We start from the raw sequence: 11581 nt of genomic DNA on the forward strand, positions 1-11581 counted from the left end.
CATATTCTCGATTAACTTTAAATTCATGTTTTAAACACTGTCTAAAATCTAAAAATTCGAATTGGCTTTCCATTCTGTCTGACCGGAATTCACAGAAAGAGTACTTTGTCCCCTTGTCCCATACATGACGTAACCCAGTTTGTTGAACTACTCGCAAAAGTAAAATAAAAACGTCTCAAATCATGTGAAAAAACTTGGAATTATACAATTAAAGTTAATAAAAACACATAATAGTATAAAATACAATTCTACAATTTCAGAAAAATGCTTGACGATGCCAACTACAGCTGTGCCCAAACGCCTGAATCTTTCAGCTGTGAACTTTGCACTTTTAAAACCGACTTGAGGCTCATTTTGCATCACCACACCCGCAATTTCCACCACAACTCAACGGGAAACGAAACCCGTGAAAAAATCCTAAAATACAAATGCTCCAAATGTGACCTTAAAACTTGCTCAGTCCTGCTATGGCTGAAGCACAATTTGCGAAAAAACTTAGATATTAGTGAATTCACAACATCTAAACCAGTCTGTCGCTTCTATTGCAATTACTGTCCTTTTAAAGCCGCTCAAAAAATCACCCTACAATTGCACACCGTCAGCAAACACACCCCACTTGAGGAAATCGCTTGGTTCCAATGCGAACAGTGCGATTTTAAAGGCAAACATAAATCGTCTTTAGCTAAACACGTCAAACGCCAACACACCAACACTGACGAGGTTCAAATCAAGTGCGATCTGTGCAATTATACAACAAATCGCCAAGATAATTTAAGGAGACACAAAAGTTACAATCATTTGCCACCTAGTGTTATCTACGAGTGTAGGGAATGTCCGTTCAAAACGAAACATCGGGGCGACTTGAAGCGCCACCACTTAAAACGCCACACTGACTTAAAGTTAAGTAACGAAAGTGTGAAGCGTGAAACCAAATTCTCTTGCGATTTTTGTCCCTACAAGACCCCGTATAAACTGTGCTTGAAGCAACACGTCATCAGACGCCACACAGCACCTGAAGAGGTCGAGTGGTTTGAGTGCGATCAGTGCAGTTACAAGGGGAAATGCAAACAGTATCTCAACGATCACAAAAAAATGCAGCACTCTGACAGCAGTGTCCAGAAGTTGGCTTGCAATGAGTGTCCGTTTAAGACAACCTCTGAGGACGATTTGAAAAAACATGTCGCTAAAAGACACTCTTCGAAGAAGTTGCACGAGTGTCCGCATTGTTTTTTCACAACGCATCTTCCGTTTTTCCTGAAACGGCATATAGTTGTTGAACACACTGAGCCTGGGGATATCAAGTGGTTCCAGTGCGAGCAGTGTGACTATAAAGGCAAACTTAGGTGTAATTTGACGAGACATATCAAGTCGGTGCATAAGAGTGGCGAGGCGGAGATGTTTCACTGTGATTTGTGCGAGTACAAGTCGAAGAAGAGGGGGAATGTTAAGAGGCATAAGATTAGTATACATCTAGCTAAACAAAAAATTCAGGAGGTGTTGTGAAGAAAGTCTATTTTTATCTTCGTTTTTTTATCAAGCTCCAGTGCTAGGAAAGTGATAAATTTGTTTGTTCGTTTGATATTATAATATTGTTGGCACCACTTATTATTTTAAACAATACCTACACCCACTTGGAAACTACTATCTTCAATTTGTTTTTTTATGTACATATTTAATAATAAAAACTGGAAACCTATATAGTATTTGTATTTTTATCATCAAGGTGGTACCCCTGCCACTGACCTGAACCTGAATCCACATTTTTTTGTGACGATTGGCAATGTCTCAATTTTGAAGGTGAAAAATTGATTTCAAATTTTTGTTTTATCCAAATGCTGTCAAAAAACACAAGTATGAATGATAATGAAGATAATTTTGCATGAACGTTACGTGAAACTGATAATTTAGCCAAAATACCTAAAAATATTCGTAAAATGTTCCGTCATGCTCATGACTACTTGATGACGTTGCGTGTTTTAGTATGCCTGTTAAAGCATCAAAATGGCGACAATTTACAAAAAAATACTTAACAAACTACAATATACAGTTAAATATTATAAAAACTATTCATCAAAACTTATTAAAATTTGGTGTATGCTTAAGAGTATATAAATTGTGTCGTTTCAGATGTTTATTAAATTTCTATCTCCATTTGTTCTTCAGATACAAGGCTAACTTGATTTTTAAAATAGCAACAAGGGTCAAATTTAATATTTTTGAGAAGAGCATTTTTTTCTGAGTTCTATGGTATATCACTTGCATACCTTAATTTAACCGAAACTTAAAAATAAATCAAAAATTTTGAAAAATGTAAAATTTTATTAGCCTTGGAAATGTTGTCTTTATCTATCGTTAGCTCATTAACCAAAAAATAAGTAAAAGTTAAAAATAATTGTTAAAATAACACTTTTAACTGAAAAAAACACGTTTTAATTAAGAAATTTTAAACACGGAATACTTGATTTTTATGCTACAAACGATGTTCAAACTGATATTCACTAACTTCTTGGCTTTCTGTCTCCATGATAAACCAACATGAGATTTTTTTTCGCTGTTTTACTTAAATGTACCATTATTAAAGTAATTATTGCACCCAAGTTTTATTTTTGGCTAATATACAAGTGACGGATATCGCTAACAGTATTTTCAAAGCTAACTTAGTTTTACTATTCCAGAAAATTTTTGAATTTAATTTTTTTACATTTTAATAAAAGTAAAGGTGGATATCATGTTACATCATTGAATTCAGAAAAAAGTGCTCTTTTAAAAATGATTCAATTTCACCCTTCGTGCCATTTAAAAAAAATCAAGTTATCCTTGAATTTCCAAAATAAATGACGATAAAAATTCGAAAAAGCTCTCAGATGATAGAATTTAAACACTTTTAACTGTTCCCCAAATTTCAAGGTTTTCTGTTGAACCGTTCTGAAAATATTTAACTCTAACCATACTTTTTAGCGACTCTTATTTTTATAGAAAAATTTAACAAAATGTGCAGAAATAATAACATTTTCGATCCAATTCGATGATTTTTTGTTTAGTTTGTCGACATTTCGATTCAATTCGATAATTTTCTTGTTTATTTTGTCGAAATTTCACACATTTTTTAATAATAATAAGTTAAAACTATCTAAAAAATGGTTTTTAGGTTTAATTTAATGATTGCTCAATGTACTAAAACCTTGCCAAAAAAGTACTTTAAGGCCCAATCCTTTCCGACTTAATTCGATATTTTTTTTGGCAAAATTTATGGAAATAATTGGATTTTAAAATAAGCAAAAATTAATTTTAATTTTCATCTTAGTTTTTACCATTCTATGATTAAGTTTGTTTCTTTTTGTTTGTTTTGTACTTTTAAGTACGTTAACATTTATCAATATGTTTCTAATAAACACTTTACAAAAAAAGAGGCTGTGGCCGGGATTTGAAACTTCCTCACTAAGAAATTCGTTTTTATAAAAATACATTGAAGTCTGGTTATAACGTACTTTGAAAATGCATCAAAATTATATAAGCGGTAAATTAAAAAAAGTGGATTTTCAGCAATAAAATAACTCGGAATGTGTTAAGATTTACGTTAGGGTTGGTTGTAATAAAAAAAAATAAATAAATATATTAATAAAAAGTATTGTGACGTCATACATTTTGGGCCACTCTGTATAATGAAAAATATTTTCCTGAAATACGTCCTAGAGCATAAATAACGTCTGCAAAATATCAAAAGTCCAACTTTACTTATAACTGAACTATAGAAGAGGGAAGAACAGGTGGGCCACCCTGTATGTATACAGTTCAAGTCTGGTCATTAAAATACAAGTACAGGTTTCCAATTTTTATTAACAAATAGTAAATACAAGTAATAAATAACAACTGTAAACAAAAAAAACCACCTACTGAATTTTTTGTTTAGTTAGGTGTATACTGATCTTATGCCTCTTCACATTCTCCCTCTTCTTCGACTTGTACTCGCACAAATCACAGTGAATCATCTTCGCCTCGCCACTCTTATGCACCGACTTGACATGTCTCGTCAAATTATACTTAAGTTTGCCTTTATAGTCACACTGCTCGCACTGGAACCACTTGATATCCCCAGGCTCAGTGTGTTCAACAACTATATGCCGTTTCAGTAAAAACGGCAGATGCGTTGTGAAAAAACAATGCGGACACTCGTGCAACTTCTTCGAAGAGTGTCTTTTAGCGACATGTTTTTTCAAATCGTCCTCAGAGATTGTCTTAAACGGACACTCATTGCAAGCCAACTTCTGGACACTGCTATCAGAGTGTTGCATTTTTTTGTGATCACGCAGATATTCTTTACATTTGCCCTTGTAGTTGCATTGGTCACACTCAAACCACTCGACTTCTTCAGGCGCTGTGTGGCGTCTGATGATGTGGCGTTTGAGAGAAATTTGTTGCGAGGTCTTGTACGGACAAAAATCGCAAGAGAACTTGGTCTCCTGTTTAACGCCCTCGTGTTTTAACCGAATGTGTGATTTCAAGTCTGACTGGGTTTTAGACCGGTGGGGGCAAAGGTGACAGTGGTGCCAACTTATGGCCTCGGAAGCTACGTGGTGTCTGATGTGGTGGCGCTTCAAGTCGCCCCCATGTTTCGTCTTGAACGGACATTCCCTACACTCGTGGATAACACTAGGTGGCAAATGATTGTAACTTTTGTGTCTCCTTAAATTATCTTGGCGGTTTGTTGTATAATTGCACAGGTCACACTTGATTTGAACTTCGTCACTGTTGGTGTGTTGGCGCTTGATGTGTCTTTTTAGCGATGTTTTTAGTTTGGTTTTGAAAGCGCATTGTGTGCATTGGGACCATTGGATTTCGTCAGATGGGGTGTGTTTGCGGAGAATGTGCGATTTTAACGACCCTTTTTGGGTGGCTTTAAATGGGCAATAAGTGCATTCAAAACGCGTTGCTTGAGGTGATGTAAATTCGCCAATTTCTAGATTTTTGCGAACATTGTGCTTGAACCACAACAGTACTGAGAACGTTTTAAAATCGCATTTGTAACATTTATATTTTTGAATTTTTTTGCTGGTTTCGTTCCCCGGTGAATTGTGATGGAAGTTTTGGGCGTGTTGGTGCAAAATGAGTTTGAAGTCGGTTGTGAAATTGCAAAGTTCGCATCTGTAAGTTTCAGGCGTTTCGGCACATATGTAGTGGGCATCATCAAGCATTTTTCCTAAAATTGGACAAAATGATGATTTTTTTAATAATATGTTTTACTAACTTTATTTGTATAATAATTCTAGGTTTTTCACCACATTTTTGAAACGTTTTTTGAGATAAAATATAATTTTTGTTTGACGTGAGTAGTTCAACAACCTATGTAGGTGTAGGTGGACAAATTACTTCTACGGTGAAATCCGGAAGGGTAGAATAATAAAATCTTAAAATGAAGGGCAAACTAAATTCGAAAAATCTGATGTTTTGAGTTCTTAAAGTTTTGCTAATACCGCGAAACAAGTATTTTTATAAAGACAATTTTTTAGTGAACACGTAATAAAAGATTCCAACTGCTTAGCTGAACGTTTTTAATTACTGTACTAAAGTTGGTGTTTGAGAAAAGTTTGGCAAAAAATATATTTTTACGAAGTTTTTAATTATACAAGGTGAATCGATAGTGAGCTACTTTTGACATGTCCCAAGATGCAATCAAAAATACTAATTGCACTTACCACTCAAATACTTCGTCTGTTTTTTAAAAATTTTAATTGAATCAACATAGTTTTTTTATTTTTTAAACAACTTAACTTGACACTACCCGGAACAATGTAAATGTGGATTAAATTTATTAATTTTTTTTTATCGATACCGATCTGGTCAACTGGAATCAGTATTATTGGTTGCATATTCGTAGAAATTTAGAAATAACCTACTATTGACTCACCCTGTATGGATTTTTTACTTTTAACATGTTTTCTCTTTTTTTTACCTTTCCCTTTCTCCTATTTTTGAAGTTCATGGAAGAAAAACATTATTTTTTTTTTAACATTATTTAAAAATCAATAATGGACTAAAAAGCTCTGTATAAATTTTTAAATTTTTTCATTTTTTCTTAACGTCAAAATTAGTCAATTACTAAATCAGCAATAAATACCGATACGTAGGAGTAGTTTATAGAAAGCTTTGTTAAAATTTAATTCGTTGATAAACAACGCGAATAAACCAATGACATTTGTTCAATTTGGTCACGTGATCATTTAATTGCAGATTAACTTAATGACGCTTCTATAAACCAACCCTATGGTCCGAAATTAAAATTTAATTCCGAATTAATCTAATTTGAATTAAGTAACCATTTAAATTGCATTGACAAACGTCAAATTAATCCGAAATTAAAAGTTAATTGCACTCAAAACGTTCAGTAAACCGGTTAAAAGACCGTTTTATAGGAAGCTCAATTAAAGTTATTTGCGGTAATTAAGTTAATTGTAAATGGACCAACCAAACTGCTTCTATTTGGTCACGTGATCAATTATTTAATTGCGAATTAAACTAATGACGTTTCTATAAACCGGTCCCTTAAGTGTTTTGTGCGAAGAACACGTAAAATATTTAATTGACAATAGCCCCAAAAAGTAATTATATAACAAATAAAAATTGAAGTAAAAAAACACCAAAAGTGTAATGTTGTTCTCGATTTCTGGACGTAGGTGCGCCCACAATTATGTAACCTGACAGTTTACACTTGTGAGGTTACTGCACTTTTCTGTCAACGTAACTAACAAAAAAAATGTTATTTTAAAATATAAGAAAAAGAGTGGACGAAACCTAAAAGTTGGTATAATTTATGGTGTTAATAAAACGCCCACTTCTGTAATTTTAGAAAGTAACACCGAAATCGATTTAATGTTCACTGAAGACCTGTTCACTTGTGACCAACCCCCAGAGCCTTACGATTGCAAACAATGCGGCTTTAAAACCGACTTTAAGACAATTCTGCATCTCCACGAGCGCAAATTCCACCAAAATTTCGACGAAAACCGACAATTCCGCAAGTACAAATGCCAAAAGTGCGACCTGATAACGTTCTCCCTCCTGATTTACTCCAAACATCGGTCAACAACATGCAAACAAGTGTACCGATTTTCATGCCCCCAGTGCCCCTTCAAAGCCACCCAAAAAGTCACAATCAAATTCCACATCATCAGCAAGCACACGCCACTCGACGAAATCAAATGGTTCCAGTGCGAAAAATGCCCATACAAATCCAAAATAAAATCAACTTTACTCCGACACACCAAACGCCAGCACCAACCACTGGACGATTCTCAATGGTTTAGTTGCGATTTGTGCAATTATAAAACCCAACGCCAGGACCAGTTGAAAAGACACCACAATTTCAACCATCTGGTTTCGCAAAACACGATTTATGGTTGCACTAAGTGTGACTATAAAACCAAAGAACCAAACTGTCTGAAAAACCATCTAGGTGGGCACTCACAAACGGACGAGATGTGGCTGCAGTGCAACCAATGCGACTACAAAACCAAGCTAAAGGCGTCCCTAACACGTCATGTTAATTTAAAACACACTGTTATTGGTTCAAATCAACTGTGTTGCGATTTATGTAATTATAAAACAAACCGCGAAAAAAACTTAAAAAGGCACAAAAGCTACAACCATTCGACACCCAATGTTATCGTCTATGGGTGTACGCAATGTTCCTTCAAAACCAAGCATCCAAAGGTGCTAAAGCACCACCAACTTCAGGAACATACAAATGGGTCAGAAGACATATGGCTACAGTGTGACCAATGCGACTTCAAAACCAAGATCAATTATCTCCTAACTAAACATTTCAAACTTAAACATACAATTGTTGACGACTCGCTTCTGATTGGTTGCGATTTATGCGACTATAAGACCGAACGGTTGAATAACCTAAAAAGGCACAAACGCTACAACCATTCCCCTCCGCAAGACTCAATCAAGTATGTGTGCAGCAAATGTCCCTTCAAAACAAAACACAGCACAGTTCTCAAATACCACGTGATCAGGCAACACACAGCCGCCTTGGACGCGCAGTGGTTTAAGTGCGACCAATGCAATTACCAATCAAAGATCCAGTCGGACTTAAAATCACACGTTCGATTAAGGCACATGTGTGAAAGTCGGCGCAAAAAAGTGCAATATGCTGACACTGTCCCCAAGGACTGCAAATGCCTGCTCTGCCCGTACAAAACAGCAAGCCATGAAGCTTTACAAAAACACGTGGCTTTTAGACATAATCCATCCAAATTGTTGCACGAGTGCCCGCATTGTTTTTTCACGACCAGGTTTCGGACGTATTTGAACCAGCACATCATCAGGGAGCATTCGGATGTGGAAGCGGTCAAGTGGTTTGAGTGTGATCGGTGTGATTATAAGGGAAAGTTTAAGCAGTATTTGGTGAGGCATGTGAGGGCGGTGCATGAAAGTGATGAGACGAAGATGTTCAAGTGTGAGTTTTGCGAGTATAAGTCGAAAAGGAAGGAGAATGTTAAGAGGCATAAGTTTACCATGCATTTGGGGAAGAAGGAAGCAGTGTGAAGGGTTGATTTTTTGTGTTGTTGCTTTATAAATATATTTTTTATTTAATTGTGTTTGTGATTGGGAAATAAATAAAAATTTTCAGAACGGTTTAACAGAAAACCTTGAAATTTGGGGAACGGCTAAAAGTGTTTAAATTCTATCATCTGAGAGCTTTTTCAAATTTTTATCGTCATTTATTTTGAAAATTCAAGGCTAACTTGATTTTTTTTAATGGCACGAAGGGTCAAATTTAATCATTTTTAAAAGAGCATTTTTTTCTGAATTCAATGATGTAACATGATACCCACCTTTACTTTTACTAAAATGTAAAAAAATAAAAATTCAAAATTTTTCTGGAATAGTAAAACTAAGTTAGCTTTGAAAACACTGTCATTAGCGATATCTGTCACTTGTATATTAGATAAAAATTAAACTTGGGTGCAATAATTAGTTTAATAATGGTACATTTAAGTAAAACAGCGAAAAAAATCTAATGTTGGTTTATTATGGAGACAGAAAGCCAAGAAGTTAGTGGAAATCAGTTTGAACATCGTTTGTAGCATAAAAATCAAGTATTCCGTGTTTAAAATTTCTTAATTAAAACGTGTTCTTTTTCAGTTAAAAGTGTTATTTTAACAATTATTTTTAACTTTTACTTATTTTTTGGTTAATGAGCTAACGATAGATAAAGACAACATTTCCAAGGCTACATTTTTCAAAATTTTCGATTTTTTTTTAAGTTTCGATTTAAGTAAGGTATGCATGTGTTATACCATAGAACTCAGAAAAAAATGCTCTTCTCAAAAATATTAAATTTAAACCTTGTTGCTATCTAAAAAAATCAAGTTAGCCTTGTATCCGAAGAACAAATGGAGATAGAAATTTAATAAACATCTGAAACGATACAATTTATATACTCCTAAGCATAAGTATACCAAATTTTAATAAGTTTTGATGAACAGTTTTTATAATCCAAATTACTTTTTTCGTATAATTTTAACTGAGTTAAACGTGATTTAAAAATGACAGTGTATGTAAAAAGCAACCTTGATATAGAAAAAAAGACAATGTATGGCCCCAGTGCATGAATTGAGTTATAAAAAAATATTTTAAAATTTTTAACCTAATTGCTTAAACGTCGGTTTAGTTAAACTGATCACGTGACCAGGTTGAACCAATCAACCGTGCTTTGATTCACGGGTTAATCGCGAATTAACGTATAACAGGCAAATTAACTACAATTACACTGCGGTATATTTCAAATTCGTTTTCGTTTACTAGTTTAAAAAATTTTAATTTTGATGTCCAGTTTTCGGAATTCGCGGAAAAAGACTTTGATGCAACCTTATAGTAGGTCTTTTCGCTTGTAGTTTTAGTGAACACCTGTCAAATAATGGCACAATACAAAGTAAATAAATAAAAACATTCCAAAAGTTGATTATTCTAATAAAAAACAAACTTAGAGTAATAAATAAGTAACGATTTGGGATTCAATTATGGAAATATCCAAAGTTGTACTATACAACTGTGCTCGAAAACTTGAGCCTTTGAATTGTGAATTTTGCACTTTTACAAGCGACTTTAAGCTTCTTTTGCATCGCCACACCCGAAGTTTGCATCACAATGTTGGTAAGGACTTGAATATTGATAAATTAATAATAAAAAACTGTTTTAAAGACATCAGCAGACACAAACTATCTGAAGAAATAAAGTGGTTTCAGTGTGAACAATGTGCTTTCAAGACTAAGGTCAGCTCGAACCTACAAAGACACATCACGAGAAAACACACTGGATGCCATCAATTCAGTTGTGACTCATGCAGTTACAAAACGCAAAACAAAAAGAATTTCACAAAACACAAAAACTATAATCACTCGCAAGACGTGGTCATGTATGAATGTACAGAATGTCCATACAAAACCAAGAAAAAATTCAGCCTGAAATGCCACATAATTAGGAGACACACGGAGTCAGAAGCCATTATTGAGTGGTACAACTGTGACCGCTGTACCTATCGTTCAAAGGTGCAAAGTGACTTAAAGAAACATACACTGGTTGTGCATTTCACAGACTCGGAACTTAAATGGTTTGAATGCGATCTTTGCGATTATAAAGGAAGATTCAAAGCTAATTTGAATAAACATATTAAGAGGAATCATGGAGGTGCTAGTGTGGTCTTTAGTTGCGATTTGTGTGACTACAAATCGGAGAAAAAATTCGAGATTAAAAGACATAAGTATAGTGCACATTTGACGAAAAAGAGAAGTACACGTGGAAGTGGTGAGATTTTTAGGTGCGAGTTGTGCGAGTATAAGTGTAAGAGAAAAGATAATTTTAGAAGGCATAAGTTGAGCTTGCATTCTGTAAAACAAGAAGTATCGTGAATTGTTATAATAAACTGTTTTTGTTTGTTTTTTTCCCTTTTTGATCCTGCTCCTGTCATAAAAAAAGCAAAAGTACTTGTCAAGCTTTTGACAAGTCCGTGGTAAATACCAATGTAAATACGGAATTTTTTGGGATAAAAAGATAAAAAATCGTAAAATGAATGAACCAAACTTCGGTAGTCTGTCTAATAATCCGGGACAGCTACAATAACTTGCTCCGGGAGCATCCGGAATTTAAACCGTTTTTAGCAATATTTTTGATTATATGAAGGGCCCACCTTAACTGCCTACTCTAATTATCAATTTGTCCAAAATTTAAAGTTATTCATAAATGGCTTAAAGACGCATCATAAAAAGTCAATGACATCAATATAACATTTTCAAACAATGTAAAAACTCCGGTCGTTAAAGGTTCCCGAAATGTAACCAGAACTTTTTCCAGAAGGAAAAAAAGTAGAAATGTTTTTTGGTTATATTAGGTGGGCCGATCCCGACTGTACTGCAATGCCGGGCCAACCCGCGACGGAGGTGGAGCAAGCCCCTAGCCTCCGTCAATTTCCAAAAATCAGTTTAATATACTGGCCCCGCATGCGGGGCGTATCAGATATTAAGCTGATAAGAACAGATACTACACTTTGATCTTAGCCATAAGGCCGAGAAGCGAT

General features: G+C 34.6%; 3 protein-coding genes and 1 non-coding gene across 6 annotated transcripts; 2 read left to right on the top strand and 2 right to left on the bottom strand.

The window, feature by feature from the left end:
* The first annotated feature begins 100 nt into the window (after positions 1-100).
* On the top strand, positions 101-1696 carry LOC660363 (zinc finger Y-chromosomal protein 1). The gene is made up of 2 exons (XM_966600.4): positions 101-213; positions 261-1696. The coding sequence occupies exon 2, from the start codon at positions 265-267 to the stop codon at positions 1501-1503; it is 1239 nt and encodes a 412-aa protein (XP_971693.1). The 5' UTR covers positions 101-213; positions 261-264; the 3' UTR covers positions 1504-1696.
* Positions 1697-3819: 2123 nt separating this feature from the next.
* On the bottom strand, positions 3820-5359 carry LOC103313401 (zinc finger X-chromosomal protein). Its single transcript, XM_008196560.3, has 2 exons — positions 5246-5359; positions 3820-5197 (listed from the first exon to the last, which is right to left on the bottom strand). Exon 2 carries the CDS (start codon positions 5190-5192, stop codon positions 3891-3893), a length of 1302 nt encoding a protein of 433 aa, XP_008194782.2. The 5' UTR covers positions 5193-5197; positions 5246-5359; the 3' UTR covers positions 3820-3890.
* Positions 5360-6636: 1277 nt separating this feature from the next.
* Positions 6637-10947, top strand: LOC103313407 (zinc finger protein 142). Of its 3 annotated transcripts, none has more exons than XM_064358360.1 (3): positions 6637-6795; positions 6845-10161; positions 10210-10947. In XM_064358360.1, the coding sequence occupies exon 2, from the start codon at positions 6868-6870 to the stop codon at positions 8548-8550; it is 1683 nt and encodes a 560-aa protein (XP_064214430.1). In that variant the 5' UTR covers positions 6637-6795; positions 6845-6867; the 3' UTR covers positions 8551-10161; positions 10210-10947. The 3 variants fall into 3 exon arrangements, with proteins under 3 accessions (XP_064214430.1, XP_064214431.1, XP_008194801.1); XM_064358361.1 differs by having other exon boundaries at positions 10245-10947; XM_008196579.3 differs by having other exon boundaries at positions 6845-10157.
* Positions 10948-11390: 443 nt separating this feature from the next.
* On the bottom strand, positions 11391-11581 carry LOC135267034 (U2 spliceosomal RNA). The gene has a single exon (XR_010335282.1). It is a non-coding gene; the product is annotated as a U2 spliceosomal RNA (small nuclear RNA).

The sequence above is a fragment of the Tribolium castaneum genome, chromosome 8 (assembly GCF_031307605.1).
Source record: "Tribolium castaneum strain GA2 chromosome 8, icTriCast1.1, whole genome shotgun sequence".
NCBI classification, from domain to species: domain Eukaryota; kingdom Metazoa; phylum Arthropoda; class Insecta; order Coleoptera; family Tenebrionidae; genus Tribolium; species Tribolium castaneum.

Coding starts and splice junctions, on each gene's coding strand:
- LOC660363 (XM_966600.4), top strand. CDS start 265: ATGCTTGACGATGCCAACTACAGCTGTGCCCAAACGCCTGAATCTTTC.
- LOC103313401 (XM_008196560.3), bottom strand. CDS start 5,192: ATGCTTGATGATGCCCACTACATATGTGCCGAAACGCCTGAAACTTAC.
- LOC103313407 (XM_064358360.1), top strand. CDS start 6,868: ATGTTCACTGAAGACCTGTTCACTTGTGACCAACCCCCAGAGCCTTAC.